At 46.1% G+C, this 27513-nt stretch overlaps 1 protein-coding gene across 1 annotated transcript in view; it reads left to right on the top strand.

Moving 5' to 3' along the window:
• GLG1 (golgi glycoprotein 1) overlaps positions 1–22414 on the top strand; it is a 73197-nt gene extending 50783 nt beyond the window's left edge. Inside the window, exons 13-26 of the mRNA XM_077310557.1 lie at positions 4170–4256; positions 5507–5569; positions 5812–5925; positions 6870–6958; positions 7092–7209; positions 8032–8124; positions 9243–9380; positions 10479–10602; positions 12342–12484; positions 13530–13631; positions 14681–14788; positions 15425–15545; positions 16537–16643; positions 18100–22414. Of these exons, the coding sequence (XP_077166672.1) occupies positions 4170–4256; positions 5507–5569; positions 5812–5925; positions 6870–6958; positions 7092–7209; positions 8032–8124; positions 9243–9380; positions 10479–10602; positions 12342–12484; positions 13530–13631; positions 14681–14788; positions 15425–15545; positions 16537–16643; positions 18100–18267 (1575 nt within the window). The 3' untranslated portion in view covers positions 18268–22414. The remainder of the gene's footprint in view (positions 1–4169; positions 4257–5506; positions 5570–5811; positions 5926–6869; positions 6959–7091; positions 7210–8031; positions 8125–9242; positions 9381–10478; positions 10603–12341; positions 12485–13529; positions 13632–14680; positions 14789–15424; positions 15546–16536; positions 16644–18099) is intronic.
• The last annotated feature ends 5099 nt before the right edge of the window (positions 22415–27513 follow it).

Below are 27513 nucleotides of genomic sequence, written 5' to 3'. Positions count from 1 at the left end.
GCTCCCCCTCACTGGCAGTCTTCAAGCAAAGGCTGGATACACACTTTTCTTGGATGCTTTAGGATGCTTAGGGCTGATCCTGCGTAGAGCAGGGGGTTGGACTAGATGGCCTGTATGGCCCCTTCCAACTCTATGATTCTGTGATTCTAAGGAGGTGAAGAGCTTGTTGCAAGAAACGTGACGTGAGTTGTTAGTTAAAATGTTTTTTCTTAGAGTTCCTGGAGGAGCGGGAGCTAGTCAGGAGGGTGGTCTTCCTGTTTTTTCTCTGTTTGGGAGAAGCCAAATGGCTGAGGTTGTGATCCAAGAACAAAGGATTGTCTGTAAGTGAACTTTTGAGCCCTGCTTAAATTTATGTCTGACACTGGGCATTGCAAGAAGTGCTGGCTTTTTTTTTCTACTTAGCTTTTTTTTGTTTTGTTTTCCGTTTCTTTCTTTTTGTAGAAGTTTCTAATTTCCCTTTTTATTATATCACCTGCTTAAATATAAGTTTACAGCTTTATTTTCTGCCTGCTTGTGCCATGTTTAGTTTATGTTTACCAGGCAGTTTTCTTGTTAATTACTGGGCTTCTTTCAGTCCATATAGAGGGAGATTATTTAAGGGAACAAAAACACAGAGCAAAGGTTTCTGAGTTCTTGAAAATTAGAGGGTAGCGATGTATGGTTTGTATTTTTCTTCAAGGTTTTGGGCTCTTTCTCAAGTCTTGGAGCTAGAAGGGCAGCTTTCTGGGGAATGCAGGGATTGTTAGCTGAAAGGGTTTGGGGACTGTGGTCAGGGAGCCATGGGTTGGTTTAAACATGGGCTTTGGCCGGAGGGTGGGGGGAAGGCTTGCTATTGTGACTTCTGTTGCTATTGCACTATTGTGACCTTACGACCTGAATGATCAGTAAGAACCACAAAACGTTTGAGCAGGGTAGTGGTGATGTTGAATTTAGCATATTAACTTGCATTGATCAGTCAGTTCAGTGGCTGAGAGGTTTTGATAGGAAAGATTTTACCTCTTAATATTTTGCTACCCACCTGAAAGTATTTTTCTGTCTACTGACTTTTGCTTGTTTCCACATTGCAAATTAAAAAAAAATTGCTAACAGCTTCTTCAAAGCTGAGATTTACTTAATCTGTGGTCCTCTTGTTCTTCCAGAGGAGCTCAGATATATCTGGATGGGACATCAATTTTTGTGTGTGGTTTCTATGCAGTCCTATGTAGGTTCTGCCCTGGCACAGAAGGCAACTCAGAAAGGTTGTAGAACTGCACCTTGAGAACTGACACCCAGATCTCCTCTTCAAGAAATGGGAACATCCCTCTTGCTCAGTTCTCTTCTGGTTGTTTCACAGTGAGCTGCCCCATAGCAGTTCAGGGGATTTACCTTTTTGGGTTCACATTACTCGGCTTCAGCCTGTTATGTACAGTTTGCCAACCCCTTCCCCTGTCCCTTCTAACTTCAGCAGGCCTGTGGAAAAGCAACCTAGCTTTAATAGACTTTGGAGGAATATTAGTATTATCCAATAGCCACAGTCACTTCCTCCTGTGCTTTGGGGGAGACTAAGAAAATAAATCCTTGTCTAAGTTCCCCAAACATCAGGGAAGAGCCATATTTCTAGATTTAGGGCTCTACCATGGAAACTATCTTCTTTGCTTATAATGGTGGTTCAGCTAACCGGTGCTGAGTCAACACAACCTTAATGTCCTCTGTTGCTGGAGCTGGAATTTAACTTACAGCTTTCATGCCTCTGCTTTTAACTGCTCTTGAGATTGAAGGATAACCGGCTTACAAACTGCCTCCATCTCAACTGTGCTTAAACCAAGCAATCAACACAAGCGTTTGAGTGACGGGCGTGTTGCAACAGCAAAACTGGACAGAGAATGTAGCACACTGAAGCCGGGGAGTCACTGGAAATTGTGGAAGCTTCATTTCCCTCTATTCAGGTGCTGGTTCCTCCATCCAAAGGATCTTGAGTAGAACTGCAAAAATACCGCGTGAAGCTTTGGGTAGCTTCCTATCAGCTGTCTTACTAACAAAGCACTGAGTTTATAACCAGACAGGAAGGTCACAGTTACTGACTTTCAACTGGGCCAGTAGACTCAGACCATTTTGCACCTCTCAGCTTGGCGGCAGCTCCTTAAGGGCCTATGTCTTTGGAAAGAGAAACTGAAATCAAATACACTTTTCCACTAAGGAAACAGCTGAGCCTCCCCCTTAGTAATTGTGTTGTGATTGACCTTGTTGGGTATTGCAGCCATTATGTGGTGGAGCCAAAGACCCTTTTTTACAAAGCTTCCAGGGAGACCACTTCCCTAATCACAGGTATATGGGACTCCACGGAGACTGAAAAGACAAAGAGGTTTTAGTGTAATTGATGAAGATATTAGCCATTCAGTCATGTCTGCCTCTTGGAGATCCTATGTCTCAACTGTCTCCTCGTCTTTCGATCTTGCACCATTTCTTTTAATTGTATAATGGCTAGAGTCCATTTTGATCGTGTCTAACCATCATGTTCTTGGTCGGCCTGGTTTCCTTTTACCACTCACCAAATCCTAGCATAATTTCATTCTCCAAGTTCTGTTGCACAACGTGGCCAAAGTAAGTGAGGATTGTTGATTTTGCCTTCCAGTGACATATCAGGCTTTATGCATTCTAGTATTTGCTTATTTGTTGGACAAGTGGCCTTTCCCACTGCTGGCCTCTTTTAAACTTTATCTTTGGGAGCTGTTAGTAGCAGTATGAAGGAACTGAGTGAGAAAGGGACTTCTCGCTTCCCTTGAGGAATGTGTGGAAGATTGTAACCCTACCCCAAATCTCTGGAACGTCCTGGAGTTGCCTTCTGCAGAATCTATGTGTGTGAGCGCATGACCAGTTTGAAGGTACAAGGAAATAACCCAAGTACTACCACAGCAGTTCGGCTTGTTTGTGTTAGGCTAAAAGATAGGACTTGGCTGAAGGTGCACAACAAAACCTGTGTGATGAGAGGCAAGGTTTCTCACATTCTTGCACTGCCTTCCAGCTACCGTACCTCTGCCATTCTGCAAATTAAACTTCTGATTTCAAGACTTCAAGATATTAACTTCCAGCAAATTACGCCAGAGCTTAATTAAAAGAAACAGCAGAATGTTAAAAGGAGACCTGATATGGCAATCTGGTTCAGACATGTTGATGCTGAAAGGCATTCTTTGCACTCTCATGAGCATTTGTTTAAGTAACAGTCTGAATACAGAAAATAAGTGTAGCAATAAACTGTAGCAATATGGTATAACTTACAGTGGTCGCGGGTAACTATCAGTCTAAAGGAAAATTTCAAAAGCAAAAGGCAGCCTCCAGTTGAAAATAGAATCCCTCCTCCAGATGATCGAATTGGTCTTCAGTACCAAAAGGATATTGCTTTGGTGTTGTTTTCTGTTGGAGTCTTCAAAACCAAAGGGTGAGGCTTGATGCTCTACCTGTTCTGCTCAAAATTGCCTTCCTTTCTTCACAGAAAGCTTTTCATTTATCTTGTTCTCCTTAGCACACAGAGGTCACCTTGGAGTGCCTTTTGTATCTTGTCTTCCTTTCTACACAGGGCAGGCAAGTAGCTTGAAGGCCTGAAATGTCTCCCCCTTCTTAACCATTCAGGCTGATAGTTATGCCAATAAAGGTGTCTTGAGTCATTCAGCCTGATGAAGAATTATAGCTCAATTTTTAAAAAATCATTCTATGATACATTGATTTGTCTCTTGCATGGAAAACAAAGATCAAATTAAAAGTTAACATTTTGTATTTTGACGTAAAAATCCAGGGTTCGTTTTGGCTTTGAAATGCTGCTGTGTACGACTTGAGCTTTCATTGTAAAGCAGGAAGCCGGTTTGTCTATATTTGCATTGGAAGAGAACGAAGTGGTTTTTGCAGTGATCCTTTTAATTTACTCCCACTTACTGTGAACACGGCAATTCTCGGGCATGGGGCTTGCTTGGGTGATGAAAGCAGCTAGAATCCACAACAGAAGTGCAATAGGGACAGGTGGCTTCAAAAGCCTAGCTCCCTGGGAAGGCGAGCCACCACGGAGGCCATGGGGTGCACAGAGAGCAATAAGGAGGTTCAGCTGGGGGATTTTCAAGAGAACCTCAAGCTGAACCTTTTTTTTTTTTTGTCAAACTGCTGTGCATTGGTTTAAGATTATTTTTTTAAATCCTGTATAGGAACTTGAGTGCCTCCAGGATCATCTGGATGATTTAGTGGCCGAATGCAAAGACATAGTTGGAAACCTCACAGAACTGGAATCTGAGGTAAATATGTTTTGGGTTGACTTCAAAGGAAAGCTGGAATGTTGTGGCCATTGCATTTGATCTCCCAACAGTACAAATATGCATGGAAATGTGTTTGTAGTTTTTTTTTTTTAAGTTCTATCTTGCTTTCCCATCACATTGATGCACAAGGCATTCTAACCATTAAATGAAGAAGGGGGGGGGGGGGAAGACTGGACTTTAATTGGCTGTCCGGAAAGTGGTTTAGGTATTTCAGGTGTATATTGGGAGTGAAGTACATTCAGGTAAATGAATGCACACTCCTTATTCTTTGCAGAAAGTATATGCCTGCTTCTGTTGTTGTCCAAATGTAAAGTCAAGCTGAAAATATAAAATGATACAGTTTGGTGACCCAGCCGTGGCAAAAGAACGAAAGAACCAGAAGCCACAAATTAAAATCCACCAAAGGATTTAAGATGCTGTAGATTTTATCTGGTATTTAAAAGAAATCCTAGTGATTGGCTAAATAGGTTTGGGAGTAGATTTGTAACAGATGAGGAGGGTGGCATGGTATAGCCAAGATCAGTGCATGGAAGGGAGGCCATCAAGGAATAATCTGCAGAGGAAAGCAATGGCAAATGGCCTCTGCTTCATCACCTGCCATGACAGCCCCTTACCGAGGTTGCCATAATTTGGCAGCAACTTGGCAGAACTTGACACACGCATTTAACAGATGAGATGTCCTAGCACAGACGTGTAGCTAATTCCATTCATAGTAGATGGTTTTGTTCAGCTCTCCTTTGCTTGTGGGGGACTTTTTTTAAAAATTAATTTTTATATAGAAAAGAACAAGGAAAAATATCTTTGATTACAATATTACAATATCAACCCTCCCTCTACCCCCCCAAAGTCCCCATTTGCTTGAAGTTTTGCATTGCTGAATACTGTAGATGTCTGTTGCCTGTAAATATAAAAACAAAGCCACAACAAAAAAATCCCACTTTAACATAACATTTCCAGCAGACATTTTGGGCTACAAGGTTGAAAGGGTATTTGCTAAAATCAGCTGCTGCTTCCAAGGACTTGTATTCTGATATGGGAATTGCTCTCCTTACTGAAGGCTTCCAGCACTCTTTCTGGAGAGCTGAACACCCAGTATAGCTCTTAGTTGTTCATTGCATTGTAAAGTTTTTGCACTGTGTTGCGCACTCTGAAAGGCCATGTGAAATGCTGGCATTGCCGTGCTGTAACAGTAGCCTGCGGGACTAAACACACGTTCCTTCCTCTGGCAGGATATCCAGATCGAAGCCTTGCTGATGCGAGCATGCGAGCCCATTATCCAGACCTTCTGCCATGTAAGTGAACCCTGTGTTCATTTGTACTGCCCTTTTTAAAACAAAAAGAGGGTTTGTGCAGTCTTGCTTTCTGGTACTGTTAGAGGACAGCCAAATAGCTACCGGTGAGGAAGTGAGCCTTGCGTATGTTGTGATACTGTAGTGGGGGTGGTAGTGGGAAATCCAGCCTTAGCTTTCAGTTTTGCAAAGGCAAGATTTTGTTGACGCTTTCTCCCTCTCTCCCCACCCAATCGCGTATTCAGGAAATGGCAGACAACCAGATTGATTCGGGGGACCTCATGGAGTGCCTCATTCAGAACAAGCATCAGAAGGAGATGAATGAGAAGTGTGCAGTGGGCGTCACGCACTTCCAGCTGGTGAGTTGACCTCGCAGCAGTTCTTAGCTTGATCCAGGCCAGGACCTAGTGGCAGTCAAGACTAGTTATTGGGAACCAAGCTTACAAGGTTCCCTCCCCCCTCCCCTTCAGTGCTATTGTGGCTGGTTTACTCCTAGTAAACTTCCTAATTTTCAGTTTGCTTCCTGGAATTACATCGCAACCACTTCTTCCTTGACCAGCCTTTCTCAACCTTTTTACTGTTCCAAACCCCCTGAAATATTCCTCAGGCTTCGAGAAGCCCTGGAAGTGATGCCAACAGGCCACACACCCCTGCCATGCCCCCCCAAAGTCATGTCATCAGAAGTGACATCACCCAGACACTCCCACCAGATGTGACATCATGCTCCCCCCATGCCAGAAATGGCTCAGTGGCCTACTCTGCTGGACTGGGAACAGGACTGAGGCAAGCAGCCACTGCTCCATCACCCCCTGCCACCTCCCAATGCAGTTAAGTTAAAAGGAGAGTACTTGCCTCTCTAGACTGCAGTCACTACCATGTGCAGTGAGCCTCGGTCAGCAAGGGTTTTCATGGCCAGGGCCCTTCTCCTTTCCACCCCTTCCAGGCCCATCATTGACCATTGCAAGGGGGTGGGAGGTTGACTTATATATGGTCATATTACCTGATAATTTTTTTAAATGTAACTCCCGCCCAATTAGCAATACCTTTCCAGTGCCATGGAGAAACCCCAGGGCTTCACAAAATGCTTGTTGAGAAAGCCTAAACACTGATATATCCAGTTTGCACAGCAGGTAGTTAACCCCTGTGCATGAGTTTGTTTTAGCCTCCCTGGCACCATCCTAGAACTCTGAGAGAGCTGGGTTAGGGCAAAGAGGAGAAACCCCTGAGGCTGAGGTTTATGAATAACTTCTGATGTCTACTCTTGAAAAGAGCCCTCTTAACCTTTACTGTCTGTCCTCCACAGCTTCAGATGAAGGATTTCAGGTTCTCTTACAAGTTTAAAATGGCCTGCAAGGAGGACGTGCTGAAGCTGTGTGCCAACATCAAGAAAAAGTATGTAGAGAATGGACTTGGGGGAGGGGGGGATACTAATTAAGGAAACTGCTGTGTTCTGAATCTGGCCAAAGCCAAGAGTTTTGGCCTTTGGTTCAGACAGAAGCAGAAATACTTTCTCCTCCCCTTTCAGGGTGGACGTGGTCATTTGCCTGAGCACCACCGTGCGAAATGACACCCTGCAGGATGGGAAGGAGCACCGGGTCTCCCTGAAGTGCCGCAAGCAGCTCCGTGTTGAAGAACTGGAAATGGTAAACAGCCATCAGTTGGAGAGAGGCTGTGGTAGAGCACCAGTTTTGCTTGGAAGCTAAGCAGGGTCAGCCTTGGCTAGTATTTGAATGGGAGACCACCTAGGAACTCCAGAGTTGCTGTGCAGAATAAGGCAATGGCCAACCGCCTCCATTTTTCCCTTGCCTTGAAAAGCCTACAGAGTTGTCATAAATCAGCTGCGACCTGATATCACTTGGCACATCCACAAGAGGTGATGTGAAAGAGCTCAGCACAAGACCCTGGTACCCAAGCAGACAGTATCAATCTTGGTGTTCCAGTGGTCTGATTCCATACAAGGCAGCTTCATGTGTTCATATGTTGGTAATAGGACTGTGAAAGGACTTTGCTACCAGATCAAAAGCTGGAATTGACAAAATCCCTTTCTTAGTGTATCTAGCTTGCGTGCTCATCAGAATGCCTGGTGGCCCCTTGGAGCTAGTTTGTGTCTGTCTAATTGACACCTTCTCCTCCCCGTGTTCTGAACCTGGCTTATAACAGGTTTCTGTACACACATTGGCTCTTACTAAGCCAAAGCCATGTATAGTGGCTGAAATCTGAGGGTCTTAATCAACCAGCTTGGTTGGACCTTCTTTAAGCGGCCTAAGGACAATTTTTTCCTAGACAAGTGGGTGAAGAATGCACAGGCAAAGGAGATGTGGTTTGATCTATATCTAGCGTTCATTGCCTAGGCCAGAGTAGTGCATGAACTTGCTCTAGTGCACTTTTAAAATGCATTGCCATGCTTTCAGTGCCCTTTTCTCCATTCCCTTTTAGGTCTGAAATATTATGATTTTGTCTTGCAGACTGAGGATATCCGTCTAGAGCCAGACCTTTATGAAACCTGCAAAAATGACATCAAGAACTACTGTCAGAATGTTCCCTATGGCAATGCCCAGGTGACTGACCTTGATTTTTTTCTAATTATTGCAAAAAATCCTCCTAATAGCCCCTTTAACTATCCTCTGATAACACCCTTCTGCTTGCCTTAATCCAAAAATAATCTTTACTTTTCCAGCAAAGTCAAATTATTGTTAAAGTATATGTGTCCAAGTATTTTATTTTTGTATAAGCAGGCAGAATTAGCATTGATGTTCAGATTTTAAGAAGGAGGGAATATGTACATTTAGAAACATACGTAACCTAAGGAAGCCAGGAAGAACAGGAGAGGATCTTACAGTTTGAATTGATGTATATTAGTAATCAGACCAAACCACTCCAAAAACTGAATTCTGATTTTTTTTTTTTGCCTCAATGTTTGCATAATTTGTCATCTTCTGTGACGAGTCTCCTTCTTAGGAGTCAGTTTGCATCCACTTCTCCTTAAAGGAAGCTTTGGCTTTCCCAGCTTGAACTACTGGGTATTTAGCAAGTAACTGCAGCATTTGAGATCCAAGCTTGCTTATAGGCAGTCAGCACCTGAGTATGGGAATGTAGCCTAAGGTTAAGGGTGTACGTTCAAAGGAGCAAGAAAAATTGACTGTGAAATTAACTTACTTGGTCACCTCCGATTTAAAAAATCTCAGGACTTTACAGGGTCATTTTTGCCACGTTGCCAGAAATTTGAATCAGCATCAAATTTAGAGAGACGTACTGACTAATGAAGGCGGCAGTGTCTCAGATTTAAGACCCTGTTAGTTTTTGCCCTTAATATTCCTTAGCTTTTTTGCTGTTGAATCCCTTTTCAGCTACATACTTTTCAATCTTATATTTTAGTTATAGCATTGATCCTTTTAATTCTCACCCTTTCTCAGTTTAGCGTCCTGCTCAAATTACATTATCCATAATACACTTTGAGCAAGGCCCCATCACAGTACCAGGACAAGCAGTTCCATTATCTTTCCTGTCCTAGACATGATCCAGCTTAATTTAATTTGGAAATGCTTTTTTCCCCTTTTGTTCCACTGTATTCTATGCTTGTTTTTTTGATACATGGGTAACTCGTTTCCTAAATCCTTCCTAGCAGCCCCACCGCCTCAATGACCAGTTTTTTTTAAACAGTGCTGCTTAATTGCAGATTATTGAGTGTCTGAAGGAAAACAAGAAGCAGCTTAGCACTCGCTGCCACCAGAAGGTCTTCAGGCTCCAAGAGACGGAAATGATGGATCCAGAACTGGACTATACTCTCATGCGAGTCTGCAAACAGATGATCAAGGTGGGGGCAATAAATTGACGGGAGAAAATGGGGCAATGTTCCTCCTGGAATGGCTCTCTTGATGGTACTCTTCCTGCTCCTGCAGGGATGCATATGTAGGTGTGGATTTTACTGAAATCTGTGCTTGCATAGAATGGAATCCTGCCAGCTGCTGGTCATGGAAAAGGAAATGTGGGATTCTTAGTTATGGTGGTTTCCATACTTGTTCCTCTGAGGCAGAAACTGATAGAAGTGGTGTGTCTTGTATGAGCATCCACAGACTGTTTGGCCTGGGATGAATTATTAAAGCTGCGATGATACTCTGGTTGAAAATTTATTTGACAGTTTTAGGTTCACATTTGCACCCCTGAGTCTGGATATATTTAAAAGTTTCTCCCCCACACCCAACTGGTTCGCTATCAGGAAGGGATAGAGTTGCCAGGTCCCCTCCCCTCCCGGTCACCTGCAAGAGATTGGGGGGGGGGGGGGGGTTGGGTGGCCTGATCCAGGTTAGGAAATTCCTGGAGATTTGTGGATTGAGCCTGGGGAAGACCTCAGTGGGGCACAATGGGGCACAATGCCCATAGAGGCCACCCTCTGTTTTCTCCAGAGGGACTGATCTCTGTAGTCTGGAGATTAGCCACAATTCTGCCCAGATGCTGGCATCCCTATGGAGGGAGGAGTGGCTGAGGGGAAGCTGGGTTCAGAACCTAGAACTGGGTTCAGGACCAGGCTTTCACCCTGCTACAGTTAAAGGTTTGACCACCAGAAGGTGACATTGCAGGAAAGGCTTGATGAATAATCAAGTTACTCAACAGACTCTTATGTCCCAGTTTTCTCTTCTGTCTTTAATTTGCAGCCTCCATGAAGTATCTGTGCAGAAGTGCATTGTATTGTCATTGCCACTGTCAAGCATTAATGTAGTTTAAGAACTCATCCTATACTGAACAGCCTCACGGCATACTTCCCAATGAACCAGATCGATCTGCAGCCAGCGATAGGCTGACAAAACCGCGTGTTCGGAGGGAAAGGGCACAGCCATGGGCAAAACGTTCTTTTGCCTTACCAAATTCCAGTTTTGTCTTGCCAACTGACCACTTCCTCAATTTCTGTTGCCAGAGATTCTGCCCAGAAGCAGATGCAAAGAACATGCTGCAGTGTTTGAAGCAGAACAAGAACAGCGAGCTGATGGATCCCAAATGCAAGCAAATGATCACCAAACGCCAGATCACGCAGAACACAGGTAACAACGGGCTTTCTGCTTGAGGCTAGGATGGCACAGGGCCGTGATCAGTGCCCAGGCTGAGCTGACTGCACTCAAAGCTCTGTTCTTTACCCATTCAAAACTTGAAGTGTTGTACTTTATTTAAAGGTGATGTTGATAATATGTGGGAACTGGAACAAATGCCAGACTTCTTACTACCTCACTAGTTATGAATCTGGCCCCCTCCAATGATTACTCTTCCATCAAGAAACTCTCTTGTAACCAGTTACACAAGTCCCTTTTTCATTCTGCAGAACAGGAGTGATTTAGAGCAGGGGTAGTCAACCCGCGGTCCTCCAGATGTTCATTGGCTACAATTCCAATGAGCCCCTGCCAGAAAACACTGGCAGGGGCTCATGGGAATTGTAGTCCATGAACATCTGGAGGACCACGGGTTGACTACCCCTAATTTAGAGTGTGTAAATTTCAGTGTTCTCCCTTTGAGTTGATCATCCAGTGATCCAGATAACATGCTCAGTTTCGAAATGATGGTGAGGCTCCCATGCTGTTTAGTTTTGGATGGGAAATTAGCAAGCTTTAGCATGCCAAACGGGGACTCTTTGGTTTGCTTTCATCCTCTTTTGTGCACATTCTACATGTCCAAGTCCACTGTAGAAAGAATAGTGCTAACACCCTATTCTGTTCTTGCGTGGTCATGGCTGCATCCCTTCACATTCCTTAGAAAGTTAACTGAAGTTGTTTGACTAATTTTTAGGGACATCTGTCTGACAAAGCCATCTTTCACTGGAATCTAGGAGGAGTTTTGTTCCTGAAAGGGTGCTTCGGCTGGGAGGGTTTTTGCAAGTGGTCACCAGTTCTGAAGCAAGGCTTTGGCTGCCTAGCAACCACATATAATGAGATGGTCTTGATTTTTATAGCTGGTAGACCCATTAAGATCATCATGGGAACTAGAATTACTGGTAAGCCCAAACCTCTGCCACTAAAATAGCGATAATGAATTATTTCCAGTTGTGGTGTTTTGCTGGTTACTTGTCAGAAGATAGTATAAAAGCTTCCTCCATAGGAGAGTGGGTTTTTTTCCTCAAAGGGAATAGCAACTTGGGTGATGTCTGCATGGAGTTTTTGAATATATTAATTTTACCTCTTTCTATACCTGGCCTTCTTATCCACTGGAGCCAGGAAGAGGCTTACATAGTTCTCAGTTCCTCCTTATAATAGCCCTGTGAGGTAGGCTAGACTGTGATCTTGTGGCTGGCCAAGGACATTGAAGCCACCTCCCATGGCAGAGTGGGGATTTGAATTGGGTTCTCTGGTTCTGCTCTGACACTAACCATCTAAATGCGGAGACAGGCTTGCTTTTGTTTGCTGCTCAAAGGTAGCAGTGCCCCTCCCTTAACTTTCTCTCTGCTTTCCTCTTAACACACAGCTCGCTTTGATCCTTATTTTCCTGTCTCTTTGACCATCCAAGCAAAACTAAATGCGATGGTGACTATGGCTCCATCCGTTTTAGAAGCCATTGTCATTCTTAAAAATCATTGCCAGGTTCCAATCTGAATTAGGTGTACAGCATGGTGGCCCCAGTAGCTCTTGCCTACATTTTGGTGACATTTTGACAGACTTACAGCCACTTCATTTCCAGAGGAGTTCAGCGTATTCATAACTTGGCTACATGAAAAACAGCTTGCAGCCACAGTCCACCTAGCGAAGCCTGTGTGGTCTGTCTCAAACATTGACATGGCTCCTTTTCTCCTTGATAGATTACCGCCTGAACCCAGTGCTGAGGAAGGCCTGCAAAGCAGACATCCCAAAATTTTGCCAGAGCATTCTGAACAAGGCTAAGGATGAGTCGGAGCTGGAAGGGCAGGTCATATCCTGCTTGAAGCTGAAATATGCAGACCAGGTGACTAAGGAGCATGGCTGTCCAGGCTTTGAGCCCCCATGAATGTTCTTTTGCTCTGTCACATGTGCAGCTGCTCTCTGGTCTGCTGGACAACTGAGCATTTCAAGTGCACTAAAACTGGCTCCTAAATTGAATCCTGTTCTGTTTTAGAGCCTAGCTGTCCTTTAAACTTACCATGTGAAAACCAGTCATGGTCTGATGGTTTGGAATTATAAAGGTTTCCTCAGGTAGAGAGAGCTGGAGTGCATCATCTGATTACCTTTCTCTGTCTTTGTTGTTGTCTGTGCTTACCTGGCAGCTCAGCGATCCCTTTTTGCTTCTCTGTCACACACTCCTGAATGCTTTGGGGAAAATTTCTGCTAAAAGCCATGTGCCGTAAGCACTGGAGAGAGAGTGACAGCCAATAGCACTCTGATCTCCTGTCCCTCTGTTTGGGGAAGATTTCAGGTTTCTCAGCAGCCACAGCCTGACCTATACATGACTAGTTTCAGTAAGATAACTGTCTCCTTGTTGGTTTTTGGGACCAGTTTAAAGTGTTCTTTGTCTGGATGGATGTAGGCTATATACAGGGCTAGTCCCATACTGAGCCTAACTTCAGTTAAGATTAGAGTCCAGTGGTGCCTTGAAGACCGACAAAGTTTTATTCAAGGTATAAGCTTTTGTGAGCATGGTTGGTCTTAAAAGTGCCATGGGATTCAACCTGGTGGTGCAGCTTCAAACCACCACCTGAATCTATCTTCAGTTAAGATGAGATCCTATTCAGTATTCCCTCACCTCTTACATGGTGGGCAGGTATGTGGGACAGAGTTCTTTTTACAGAAGCATAATGACAGTGGAATTCCCATTTCAAGACGCACTTCCCTCACTGTTTCGCTTGGAAGAGGGAGGTGTATTCCACCTCTTTTCATCCTAAGTCATTAAAGGGAGGGGGTGTAGACTCTGGTGTTTCACTCGCTAGGGTCAAAGGGCTGCTCCTTCACCTGAATGGCCAGTAAGGCTCTGGGAGTCAAGTGGGTCAAACCTTTCTCTCCTTCTCTTCCAACAGCGTCTCTCTCCTGACTGCGAAGACCAGATTCGTGTGATCATTGAGGAATCAGCTCTCGATTACCGGTTAGACCCTCAGCTGCAGATGCACTGCTCAGATGAGGTGGGGACGTCCAAATGCAGTCTTGTCTTAACTTTATATAAGAATAGCAAGCTCTTTGTCGTACTTTTCAGTAATGTACAGTCACCCTTATGGCTGTTGCCTTTTTGTGGCCAGTGATGCCATTTGCCAAAGGTGGTAGATATGTCCAAAGAGTTGTCTGTGAATGGAGCAAAGCATTATGTTGTCACAACTTACACTGGCAGTGCTTGCTGTACGTTTCTGTTCCTTTGAGTGAGGTAAAGTGACATTTTCTGGTATTTAAGGATCTGCTGGAAAGAAAAGCTCACTTCTCAAAAGTCCATGGGAACCTCAGTGACATTGTGCTGCCAAATAAATATTGTTGCTGTCTGTCAGACTTTATTCTGGGGGTAGCTGTTGCTGGGGGTGGCTGTCTTCCTTCCCACAGACTGCTCCAGGCTTGTAGTCTCTGGAGAATAACACCAATGTCAGAGGCGACCGTATAGCAAGCCACTCTCCAGCCTGCCTTGCAAGTGTTCTTTTCCCACGATGACTGTGGGGAAATCTGGATCACCAGTATGAATACCAAAGAGAGCAGCTTCTAACTTTGATTCCAGGAACTATCCATAGTAGAAGATGCTTTGTGTGAGGTTGAACATAGCTCATGATTTAGGACAGTGGCCTATCAAAGTCAGCCTTGACTCCTCTGATTGGCAGCTGTCTTCAGGGTTCTAAGTAGAAGTCTCCCATCACCTGCTTGTTGGTACTTTTATATGGAGAAGCCAGGGATTGAACTGGGACCTTCTGTGTGCCAAGCAGATGCTCTGATACTGAGCTATGGACCCTGCCCCATGTGTTGTATTGGTGTCTTGTGCACTGATAACCCTACAAGCATTCGCTCAGTAACATATGGATAAAATGTAGTGAGCAGGAGTGCTCGGTCCCTCCTTCCCCTCTCCAGCAACTCCTGGATCCTCATATCACTGGAAAGTGGAGATGCTTAATTTGAAGGGATACGTTGGAAAATAAGCCACTTGCCCCTGCTGCCAAATGTAATTTTCAATGTGTTGTGTGTGTGGCTTTTTTTAAAGATTTCCACCTTGTGCGCAGAGGAAGCAGCAGCCCAGGAGCAGACAGGGCAAGTGGAAGAGTGTCTCAAAGTGAATCTGTTAAAGATTAAAGCGGAAATGTGCAAAAAGGTAATGAATCGTCGTCCTTCTTGGAGCTTGCAGAACGAGGGGAGAATGCAGCCCCTGGTTTTCCAGAACCCTTTCTGTGCAGCCCTGCTCTTCAGTCCCTTTGCACTGGAGCTGGAGTCTGCCTCAGTTCTTCCTGGGGTTCCTAACAGCTGCTGTGCTCTGTTCCTGCCTTGCTGCCATTGCTCCTTAGTGTCATCTGTGGCATCTGCCCCTCGTGGACAGAGAGGAGCATGCATGGGGGAGTGTCCCCAACCCTGTACTGCTCACATGCTGATTCCCTTTGCCACCAGATGAGGGAGTCAGCCTCCTGCCGCCTTTCAGATAATGACCTCAGGGCCCTCCGAATGCCTTCTTTACCTTAGGCGAGCCTTCAGCCCTTTACAGATGGAATGCTTTCAGCCATAGAAGCTTCCTAACCAGCTGGGTTGCTTCATCCATTATACCTGTCCTCCTCAGTCCTCACTGGCCACATCTGTGCCCTGAATGACTGCACAATTATTTGTGGCTCTGCTGGTGTAAGATATGGCGACTTACATGTGTCACATTTTGAGTATTGTTCAATCTGACATTCAGTCCGAACTCCATGGAGGGGGTGGGTGGAGTTGAGGTTCTCAGTTGTGATCTTCTACCCTCCAGGAGGTGCTCAACATGCTTAAAGAGAGTAAAGCAGACATCTTTGTGGACCCTGTCCTCCATACAGCATGTGCCCTCGACATCAAGCACCACTGTGCAGCCATTCCTCCTGGACGAGGCCGACGTAAGTCTAGACAGCTGCTTAGGAAGTGACAAAGTGTGTGTGTGTATTCAGCAGCAGTACTATTGGTGATGTGACCTTGCATGCCCTGAGCAGAGCTTATGTCTGTCACCTTGGTTGCATTCTGTTTTGTATGCTTGCGTGCTCTGCTAATTCCTATTTGGCAGTTTCTCTGTGTGCTACACTGGTACCATCTTTGCATTTGCCCTCTCTGCTAGTGGGCAGTGGGTTATTGCTATGAGTCTTGGATTGAGTGTTGGGGGCACTCTATGGCAGTGTAGACCTTTGTTCGGTTAAGGTTGAACTGTGTGCCTAGCAAATTATGTTTCTTGATGTTCCTGAATTTTTGGGGGACAGAACTCCAGTTTTGCACCTTGAAGCAACTTTGCCAACTAGGGCAAACTCAGTATGCCTAACCAATTTTTCGCGATTGACATCTGAAATTTTTTAAAATCAGGAATTTGTTAAACGGAATCTGAAAATGAGGATAGGACAAGGAATGTACAGACTGGAGCTCTGCCGTCACTGGGAATTAGGGATGGGCACAAACCAGTTCACAAGCCAACATTTGACATGGATTGGTTCAGAAAAGGTGGTTTCCCCAAATGTTTGATGGACTTTTGTCTGGTTTGGCTGTTTGGGGACATTTAAACTGAGCTCTGTGGGGTCCGTAGTTGAGCTGCTACGTTGAAATGGCCGGCAATCTTTTCAGCATAACAGCTGACAGGTGGACCCGTGGCCTTAGTTGGGATTTTTTGGTTGCAGAATCTCCTTAAATTGACAATCGCCATGCTATCAGGGTTTGGTTTTTGGGAATCAAGGCCTTCTGGGATTCCAAGTGCTACATTTGGGAGAGTTCCAGTTGCGTTGTGGTTGAAGCTGAGCTTCCTCTTTGGCCACACCCACATTTGCACTGGGTGGAAATGGAGCACTTTCCCCACAGTGCTATAAAGGGGAGGCGACTTTTGCAATGCAGCCTTCTCTGGTTTTGCAGAAATGTCCTGCCTAATGGAGGCCTTGGAGGACAAGCGTGTACGGTTACAGCCCGAGTGTAAGAAGAGGCTTAATGATCGAATCGAAATGTGGAGCTATGCTGCCAAGGTGAGGAGGGGCTGGGGCTGGGGGAACATCCACGGAATATGATCGGTGGGAAGATTTGGGACGGGCCAGTAGAGGCAAAAATCTAAGGTAGCATGTGTGCTGTGGCTCTAGAGCAGGGGTAGTCAAACTGCGGCCCTCCAGATGTCCATGGACTACAATTCCCAGAAGCCCCTGCCAGCATTCGCTGGCAGGGGCTTCTGGGAATTGCAGTCCATGGACATCTGGAGGGCCGCAGTTTGACTACCCCTGCTCTAGAGGCTCTCCACAGGCAAGGCTATTCTGTTAAGAAGAAGAAGAGTTGGTTCTTATATGCCACTTTTCTCTACCTAAAGGAGTCTCAAAGCAGCTTACAGTCGCCTTCCCTTTCCTCTCCTCACAGCAGACACCCTGTGGGGTGGGTGAGGCTGAGAGAGCCCTGATGTTACTGCTCCATCAGAACAGCTTTATCTGTACTGTGGCGAGCCCAGGGTCACCCAGCTGGTTGCATGTGGGGGAACGTGGAATAAAACTCTGCTTGCCAGGTTAGAAGCTGGCACTCCTAACCACTGGCTCTTGTATTAATAGCTCACCATGTAGGCCCAGGAGGCGTTGGAAGTTGAGAACCACAGTAAAAATAAATAAAAATAAAACGACAATAAAAATACAACTTTACGCAGCATAATCCCGTCTGTTCCCTTCCAACTCAGCAGTTAATTATTATAATGCTAAATTTAATACCACTTGCATCAGTGGGATTGTGGAAAGGAGTCAATCATAGGGAAGTGGATGCTCCCCACAAAAGGGGTAAACTGGAGAGTGGGGAATCATCTAGCATAGGTTGGCCATGCTCATTGCTTTCCTGGAATCATGAAATGTTGACAGAAGTTGAATGACTGACAAAGCTTTAAACAACTCAGGATCAGGAGCTGTTACATCAGCCCTTAGGAATCCTATTCCTCTCTCACTCCTGGATACTATTTTAACGCACAAACTGTAAGGAGTCCTTGACAGCCTCTAGTATCCCAGGAGGTAAATCAGAGTGTGGGTATTGTGAATCATGGCATTCACTTCCCAGCTCTGTCATATGGCATAAGGGACAGGCGAGGTGAAGAGGAGGACCTCTAGGGTTGAGTCTTAAAGAGCAGTTTCTTGGGTTGTAGCTCTCAACGGGTGTAGATGAGCAGGCATCACTGATCTAACCATGTAGCTCTCAGCAAGGCAGAGCTTCCGTTTCTTAAATCTCACCCCTCTTTCCCATCCAGTTTCTCACAGACCTCCAATTGGTGGGATTGTCAAAAAGTATTTATTTCATTTCTGTAGATTCTCGTTTCAAACGTCGGGCAGCAAATCCTTTTCTGCCCATGTGTAACTATTACTTCCCGGTTTTGTTTTGCTTGGGTTGAAAATGGGGCGGATCTTCTGCGTTGATTTTAACTTCTCTTCCCTTCCCTCTCCAACCCCCCTCCCCGCCTGCCAGGTTGCCCCAGCGGAAGGCTTTTCTGACCTCGCCATGCAGGTGTTGACCTCTCCCTCGAAAAACTACATTCTATCAGTCATCAGCGTGGGCATCTGCATCCTTTTCCTGGTGGGTCTGATGTGTGGGCGCATCACTAAGCGAGTGACACGAGAACTGAAGGACAGGTAGAGTCTGCCTTGGTAGCAAAAGGGAGGAAGGAAGGCAGGCCTGCCCGGTGCCCGGTTTGTACAGCCCTCCTTTGTATAGTCTCCCAACCCACCTCACCCCTCTTCAGAGAGAACAAGCGAATTAGAACAAGCGGCACGTGTCAGCTGAGTTTTCCCATCTCGTCCACGGCATCTCCAACCTCGGAACGAGTTGGCACGTGCGGCCGCGACGGCCCAGCCAGCAGCTTCGTTTACCCATCATTAGCGACTGTTGTTTGCCTGCCTGTAGACAAGTCTCTTTCTTTTCTTCCTCTCTCGCTCTCTCTCTCTTTCTCTCTCTTACCGTTGGAACTGCCCTCACACTCCAAACCAGACTGACGCAACCTGCAGCTCAAAAGGTTTTTAAAGTTAAAATTTAAAAAAACAAACAAATCTGTTACAGGCATAGTGTTTAGTGGTGGGTCCTGGTGGGGGAAAGTGTTTGTGCTCCGTGGCTTCGCAGGAGGACTGAAAGGAGAAGGAGCATCACCCACCGCTCACAGCTGGCCTTGCTTTGGACATCTGGTTCGCTTTAGATCAAGCACCTCCAGTGCAGAATCAACAAAGTTGTCTCCAGAGGTCTGTCATCTCTACTGATCTTCTGCTTTTGTTTCTTTGTTCTGTTGCATTTGTTTTCCTTTTTTTTTATCGCTCCCTTCCCCCTTGCAATTTTTGCCAAAAGGCAATGCCTTTCATAATTTCCTCATCTTTGGGCTAAATTTTTTTTTAAATATGTATTGATCAGAGTTAAGTAACTCCAGTAGTCTTGAAGATACCCCTTGTGAAACTCCATCGCACCCTAAAACAAGCCGTTGGATAAGCCTTGGGGTAGTGCGTGCAGTTGGGTAAGAGTGTGAGCATTCCCAGAAGGAAAAACAGAAAGGTTTTGACATTCTGGGGAGTATCTAATAGGGTGGGCCACATCTGGGGAACACTGTGTACCTCCTGCCATCCCAGTGTGGCTGTTTGCAGGACAGTGTTGTCCTTCACTGATCCTGCCATGGTTCAGGAACAATATTAACAACTGCAGGGTGAGGTTTTCCTGCTCTTCAGAGTGCAGCCAAAGGGATCCTCAGTGTCATGAGAGGTAGCAAAGAATATTAAGTAAAATCAGCAGCAGGAGGAGAGGCACACAGGTCTAGGGAGGATAGATAGGGCTATACGCTTGCTCGTCTGAAAGGAAGAAGTGGAGTCGCTTGAAGCAAGGCTCCCAGTAGCTTTCTATACCCCCCTCCATAGGTGGTGAGTGTCACTGGTAGCCTATTAAGTGGGGAAGAACATGAAGATGAAGCATGGCAGCAGTTGCACAGACCTTTAGGGTACATACAATAGGGGTATCTATTAATCTGCGAGATGTAGGGTAGCCTGTGTATATGGTGGAATGTTAAACGGTGGCTTGAGCTGTCTGCCTCTGGCAGGCAGTTGTGTGCAGGATCAGTGGTCCCGTCCCCCCCATAGCTAGGGAAACGTCGTTCTACAAAAGCAGAGGGGCCTAACTTTACCACATCACGGTGTGGATAGACTTGACAAGCATAACCAATACTGTGAATTCCCCCCCCCCCTCCGCTTCCCCTTGAAATGCTGTGGGGAAAGGGGATTTAAGCCTTTTTAGCAAAGCTTTTCTTCCCCATCCTGCCAGAGAGAACAATGCAATGTCTACTCTAGGGGGGAAAGCTGGTGCAGGTTTTCTGATGACCACTCACTGTTTCAGGCCTCCAGATTCAAGGGGATTGATTGGGGAAGCAGGTTCACTGGACCTGCCCCTCTCGTGTAAATGCTGAAGGCTTTCATGAGCTTTCATGGGCCACAGCCACTGGATGGATGTTCACCTCTACCCTCCTACTTCTGGAGTCATTGATCCTCTGGGAGGTGGGACTGGAAAAGGGGGTATGTGCCATGGCTCCCCAGTTAGTGCTTTCCAAAGTCTCTAGTCTCCCAAGAAAGAAAAGTTAATGTTCTGGTGATCTGTCAGCTGCCTGGATTGAGAATCTTCTCCTGAGATATCAGCCTTGAGTTTCTGGGACTCTAATTGTAGCAACAAACATGGTTGCACCTCTTTACCATCCAGAGTTGGGGATGGGGTTGTGCGGAAGGTCAGCGACGGCTCTTAACTTGAAAAGCCTGAATGAGAGAGAGAATGTAGAAGATAAATGGCAGGGTTGTTGGAGTTCTTGCGTGCATGGCAGGAGCTGAAGAATAGACGTGGGCAGAATTCATTCATTCCAAGATATGGGAGAGGGCCTTTCACTGGTCTTGAGGCTTCTAAGGGTGACTAGGCCCCATATTCACCAGTCAAGTGTCCTAAAGCATAACACACAAGAAAGATTCTCCTGTGGTTTTGGGCAGCCACGGCTGCCTTCCCCACCCTATCCTCGGCCCCGGCTAGAGTGTTCCGTCAGCAGAATAGAGCAAATGCTGCTTAGAAGCTGCAGCAGTGTTTATTTCCTGATCCACTTTGCTTCATTTCAGCTTTTGTCATGGCAGTAACCATTCTGAAGAACAAAAGGCCAAGAGGAGGCAGGTCTGTGGTTGTGTGAACTGTGTGGGTGGGCTTGTTTGAGCTGGCCCGTGCCTGAAAAGAGGTAGAACCCCTTAGTCAATATAGGAAGCCAGTACACTCCATGTGCCTCATTTTACAGAGATACAAAGGGGCTCTTTCAGTTGAAGTAAAGTAGGCCTCAGGGATGTAATTCCTGAAGTCTCAGCTCCCATGAAGCCTCTGTGCCGTTCAGGGCCTCATGCTTATTCCTCAAACATTCCTTGTCAGCACAGAAGGCAGAGGGCTGACCCTTCCAAGAGCTAAGTATTCCCCCTTGCCCCAAGGCTTATGGAATGAGAATTCAGTTTTACAGATGCATGGCATCACAGGCATTGCATTTTGTTTCACCAAGGGGGTGCAGGACGGAGAAATCCTGGTGTTTGAGGGAAGGTGGGAAGAGGCTGCATTCCATCCTGCTTAGCCAAAGTGCTTGGGAGAAACAGTCTGCTTGCTTTCTTTAAAAAAAATCCTTTAGGGCTTTCCATCTGTAACACATTGGCCTTTGTGGTATTATATTAATAGCTACAGCTGCCGTGCTGGCCTTTCAGAGGAAAAGAAGCTCGTATCCTAAGGAATGAACCCTGTGGATGGGGAAAATCCTTGGAAACGAGGGGACCAGGCACTGATAGACAGAGGCATGAGAAGTCATGAGTTTCTGCAGAATTTTTGCATAAAGGCTGTCTTGGTAAGCATGCCTTCCTTTGAATAAACACAACATCAGCAGAACTTAGAAGCAGCTTGCCTTGAGTGTTTCTCAAAAAAATAAAGCAACATACAACAGCTGACTGTGTAGACACAAAGCTGAGACATGTTGTTTCTCTTTGTGCAAAGTGGGGGCCTAGCTGGCTTCCGTGCATACGTTAAGAATTCTTCTGGAGTATGTCTATCACCAGACGGAAAGGGAGGGATTGAAATTATCTTTAGGTAGAATACTACCAGCCCCATTCAGACTGATCTCTGCTCTGCCACTCATGTTTCTCCTGCTAGACTGTTGAGACCAGCCACAACCAGCAGGGAAATCAGCAGCTTCTGTCGGTGGTTCTGTGTGTGAATTCCACACACTTCATACTTAACATTGGCAAATGCATCTATCTGGTGGGGGCCCCCAGTTGGTCAAAGTGTCTCCTGTGCACACATAGCAGGGCAGGGTGTGTTTCCCCTTCAGTTACAGGTTTTTTTTGGAGCTCATAATTGAGGGGGCTGCTGATGGGAAACAGTTGTGGCCTACACTGACATTCTTGTGTTTGAGGAAAGGGGCCTGTAACGCACCGGTCAGCCTCAGGATGGTATCTAGGGGTTCAATTCGATGCCCCTCCTTCAGCTTGCAAAACAAGCCCTATGGGAAGAGTCAGTAGTAGATCATACAGAAAACATTGGCTGACTTTACTCCTTAAAAAACAACAACATAACATTAACAATATTTTTTTTTGTAAATTGTTTTCCCTTTCTATGTATAATACTCTTGGCCGTTCTTGTTTTTACATGTCCATGCTGTGTAATTTTTGAATTGTCAACTGAAAATCTGAACATAATGTGCATTTTTTCTGTACAGATGAAATGGGAGAATTTAATTAAAAAAAAAGAGGCTGCAGGTTTTTACTTGTTTGCTTGTCTCTCCATCACCTAAGGGATCTCCGTCAACTACCCTCTGTAATGGCCCTTCTGAATGTGCCTGAAATTGAAGCTGTCGTTTGGGGATGTTTGTTAATTTGTGGTGGGCATTTGTGTGTTTATCAGCTTCAGGAGGTTTCTGGGAAAATGATGCCCTACTCTTCTGGGAACTATTATAACTCACGACAGTGGAACATATTGTAGTGCTGGGGGTGGGGTAGTCTGCCTTTTATTCACTGCATTTATCATCTGCCTTTCTTGTTGAGACTATAGGCAGATTACAAAATTAAGAATACTGCAGTAAAGCTGGATTGTACACTTATTTTTATTTATTTATTTATTTATTTATCATACTTATATACCGCCCTCCCCGGAGGCTCAGGGCGGTTTACATCATAACAGAGAACAATACATAAAACAGTCTGTAACATGTATAACTGATAATTAATAATTGTAACCAAAATAACAGCACAATATAACGGTATAACAATATAGTACTACAAACAGGTCCAGGGCTTATTGATGGGATTCTGAGGGGGGTGGTTTATTTATTGAATTCTGAGGGGGGGGGTGGGGGGGGAGCAGGGGCCCTTGGTCGCTGTTGATTATGTCTGGTCTCAGCCAAATGCCTGGTGGAGGAGCTCCTTTTTGCAGGCCCTGCGGAACTGTTTAAGCTCCGTCAGGGCCCTGATCTCTTCTGGGAGCTCGTTCCACCAGGTAGGGGCCAGAACAGAGAATGCTCTGGCCCTGGTCGAGACCAGACGGACTTCTTTAGGGCCAGGGATCCTTAGCTGGTTGGTGGTAGTAGAGCGCAGAGCTCTTTTGGGGGCATAGGCGGGGAGGCGGTCCCTCAGGTACACTGGGCCCTGACCGCGTATGGCCTTGAAGGTAATAACCAGAACCTTTAGTCTGATCCGGAATTCAACTGGTAACCATTGCAGCTGGTGGAGAATAGGCCGGATATGAGACCTCCACGGTGTTGCTGTGAGGATCCTGGCTGCTGCATTTTGAACCAGTTGTAGTTTCCGGGTCAGGGCTGAGGGCAGGCCTGCGTAGAGCGAGTTACAAAAGTCCAGTCTAGAGGTGACCGTCGCATGGATCACTGTGGCTAGATGTTCCGGGGCCAGGTAGGGCGCTAGTAGTTTGGCTTGGCGGAGATGGTAAAATGCCAGCCGCGCTACCTTTGTGATCTGGGCCTCCATTGTGAGGGAGGCGTCCAGAATCACGCCTAGGTTCCTGGCGGAGTAAGCCGTAGAGAGCTGCACGCCATCCAGGGTAGGCAGGCGCGCTTCCTCACATGGCCCCTTCCTACCCAGCCACAGGACCTCCGTCTTTGAAGGATTGAGCTTCAGACGACTCTGCTTGAGCCATCTCGTCACTGCTTCCAGGCAGCTGGCTAATGCTTCTGGGGGAGAGTCAGGGCGGCCATCCATCAGGAGGAAGAGCTGGGTGTCATCTGCATATTGGTGGCAACCCAGCCCAAACTTCCGTACCAGTTGTGCGAGAGGGCGCATGAAGATGTTAAATAGGATAGGAGAGAGGACCGGTCCTTGTGGGACTCCACAAGTAAGTTGCCGGCGGTCTGATGTTTTCTCTCCTATTGCAACCCTCTGTCCACGATCCTGAAGGAAGGAGATCAGCCATTGAAGGGCTGTCCCTTGTATTCCAGCATCGATGAGGCGGCGAGCTAGAAGCTCGTGATCGACTGTGTCGAACGCCGCTGAGAGGTCTAATAATATCAGCAGTGCCGACCCGCCTCGGTCCAACTGGCGACGGAGGTCGTCCGTCAGGGCGACTAGCGTTGTCTCTACCCCATGGCCAGGCCGGAAGCCAGACTGGGATGGGTCTAGGACCGAAGCTTCTTCCAGGTACTCCGTCAGTTGGTTTGCGACTGCCCTTTCTATCGTCTTGCCCAGAAATGCTAGGTGCGAGACGGGCCTGTAGTTGTTAGGCTCTTGTGGATTTAGAGATGTTTTTTTCAACAGTGGACGTACCACGGCCTCTTTCAAACCCTCCGGGAATTCTCCTGTTGTGAGAGATAGGTTGATTATCTCCCGGAGGGGGCCCTTTATTCTTATGCCGGCTGTTTTTAAGAGCCAGGATGGGCAAGGGTCTAGTGGGCATGTAGTTGGTCTTGTTGTCGCTAGTATCCTGTCCACTTCGGCCAGCGTGAGTCGTCTGAAGTTACTCATAGTTTTCTCCAAAGACGGCCAAGGGGCCTCTAGTTCACTTTTTATATCTAAGGTTGGAGGGAGGTCGTGGCGGAGTGTCGAGATTTTGTCTGCAAAATGGCTCGCAAATGCCTCACAGCTGATGTCCAATTGGCTACTGTTTTGTTGCCCTTCAATCAGGGCAGTGAGGGATCGAACTACCTTAAACAATTGAGCTGGGCGTGAGTCTGCAGATGCGATGGTAGCCGAGTAAAAATTGCGTTTTACTGACTTCACCGCCATCTCATAGGCTTTCATCTGCATTCTATAAGATGTTCTCGAGGCTTCGTCACGAGTCTTCCTCCAAACTCGCTCTAGCCGTCTCAGTTCCCGTTTCTTGTCGCGAAGCTCCTCGGTGTACCAGGGAGCTCGCTTGAGACGGAGCCGGAGAGGGCGTCGGGGAGCTATCTCATCAATGGCAGTCAGCAGTCTGTCATGCCAGTCACTGACCAGGCCATTGAGAGAAGTGCCGGGAGGCGTTGGTTCCCGCAGAGCATTCAGGAATCCTATTGGATCCATAAGTCTCCGCGGGCGAGCTAAAATTTGCTCGGCGCCCAACTGAGGAGGTGGTGGAAGCCTTAGCCGAGCCTTTAGAGCATAGTGGTCTGACCATGGCACGGCTGTTGTTGTGACCAGATCCACATCCAAACCTACGCCGAAAATAAGGTCCAGGGTGTGGCCTGCTTGATGGGTGGGGCCAACAACAAATTGCGAGAGCCCCAGTGTTGCCATGGTTGACACTAGGTCCTGTCCAGTTCTAGAGGACAGTAGCTCAGCATGGACGTTAAAGTCCCCCAGGACTAGTAGACTGGAGAACTGTAGCGTCCAGGCCGCCACCGCCTCTAGCAGGGCAGGCAGGGCATCTGGTGGTGCAGTGGGCGCGCGGTATACTAACCAGATGGCCACGCTCTCGGTTGATCCCCATCCAAGGCCAACACATTCAATGCCTGGTATTGACGGCGCAGGGAGGGCTCTAAAGGAGAAAGCCTCTTGGGTTAGGATTGCCACCCCTCCTCCCTGCCCCGCTGTCCGGGACTGGTGGAGGACAGAGAACCCAGCAGGGGCTAGGTCTTTGAGGGCAACTGTCTCCCCTTCCCTGGTCCAGGTTTCTGTCAAGCACGCCAGGTCCGCTCTTTGCTCTACAAAGTAGTTTTGCAGCGTAGAGGTTTTGTTGTTTATTGACCTGGCATTGCACAGCACCAGTGTCAGAGGCGGGTTGTTTACCTTTGCCTCCACCCTAGTGTCACTTAGAGGCAAACGAAAGAAAAACAATATAATAGATTCAGTAACATGGATTTCCTAAATTATAGGATCCAGTAAACTGGATTTCCATGATTTAGAGGAAACAGGAGGCCATCAAGAAACAATGCCGAATGTAGGTGAAGCAAAAACCAAAACCAAAACTGCCTAAAAATATCATAGACCTTAAAAATTTCAACACTATTAACTCTGGGGAAAATTCATTGTTCTGCCACCAACTCACAGCTTGTCTTATGGAGACCATAGGGCTTTCAAAGGAAGAGACATTCAGAGATGGCTTGCAACTGAGTGCCACTGGTGGTCTCCCATCCAAATACTAGGCAGTATTGACCCGGCTTAGCTTCTGAGACCTGATCAAACTATACTGGGCTAACTTGATTACGGCTGGAGGAAATACCATCCTCCAAAAATACCGTATTTGCCGGCGTATAAGACGACCCCCCAACATTTCCACTCAAAATATAGTTTGTTACATTACATTACAGTACTATGGGCCACTATGGGCAGCTATGTCTATCCCAACTGAAGTGCACCCGGCATATAGGACGACCCCCCCACGGAGGCATGTTTTTCAGGGGGGAAAAGTAGTCTTATACGCCAGCAAATACTGTACGTTTGACCAAATTCCTGGCCCAGGTGTGTGTTTTTCAAAAGGGGAAGCCTAAAAGAACAACTCGCCACAAAATTAATGGATAATCCTGCCCATTACTTTGTAGTCCGCACCCCCCCCCCCCGCTGCTTTCAACTGCACTTCTAAAACAGACTTTCTACAATGAGCCCGGTGACAATGGTTTCTGAGACTACCCAGAACACTCTTCTTTCCTTGCAACACTGGATGGGACACATATGGGTGAAGCCCATTATGCTTGAGCAGAAATGTAGGAGACTCAATGTGAGCCCCCTCTGCAGTGTGTGCGGGTGCAAAACAAACAGTAGTCCAAAGCATAAAAGAAAATATCCTGACCCAAACCAAAGTCATGAACCTAAAAATGTCAGAATAAAGGAAATGAACTAAAGCCTCTGTAGGGTAGAACACAATTTTAAGTTTTAGTACTAATATTTACTGGTGAAGTAAAAAGAAATCAAGGCTTATAGCAGCATAGCCTCAATAAAATCAGTGCATACGTGTGTACCAATGCCTTAACTGACCAGATGCATTTTGGCACTGCTGTCTTTATCAATGGTCAGACATAAAATACAAGGAATTTTATATACAGTTAGCTCCATTACATTAAATGATACTATATATACCCAGGACACTTTGGACCTCTGAAAGGAAAAAAGAAGAAAAGCTGTTATATTAGCATGATATAAATCAATTAGGGAAACTTTTTCAAAAAAAACTTTTTGGCTTCTTACTTACTAGTCAGTTCTGTAGACCAGAAAGCCAGATAAAACAATTTGAGGCCTCTAAAGTTTCAAAAGCAGGCCCTGGTCAAGGTAAGCACCTATAAATTTTATGCAATTATTTAAAATTCCCATTTGCTAATTATGTTGCTATACAGCAATATAATGGCCAAAAGTATCCTCTTGCTTTCAGCATCCAGTAAGTGTCATGTAGGAGCCCACCTTCATCCAAAGTATGCTGCAGGTGGACTGCTATACCTCT

Source organism: Paroedura picta, chromosome 14 (genome assembly GCF_049243985.1).
Source record: "Paroedura picta isolate Pp20150507F chromosome 14, Ppicta_v3.0, whole genome shotgun sequence".
Taxonomy (NCBI): domain Eukaryota; kingdom Metazoa; phylum Chordata; class Lepidosauria; order Squamata; family Gekkonidae; genus Paroedura; species Paroedura picta.
This window is presented reverse-complemented; position numbering and strand designations above follow the sequence as displayed.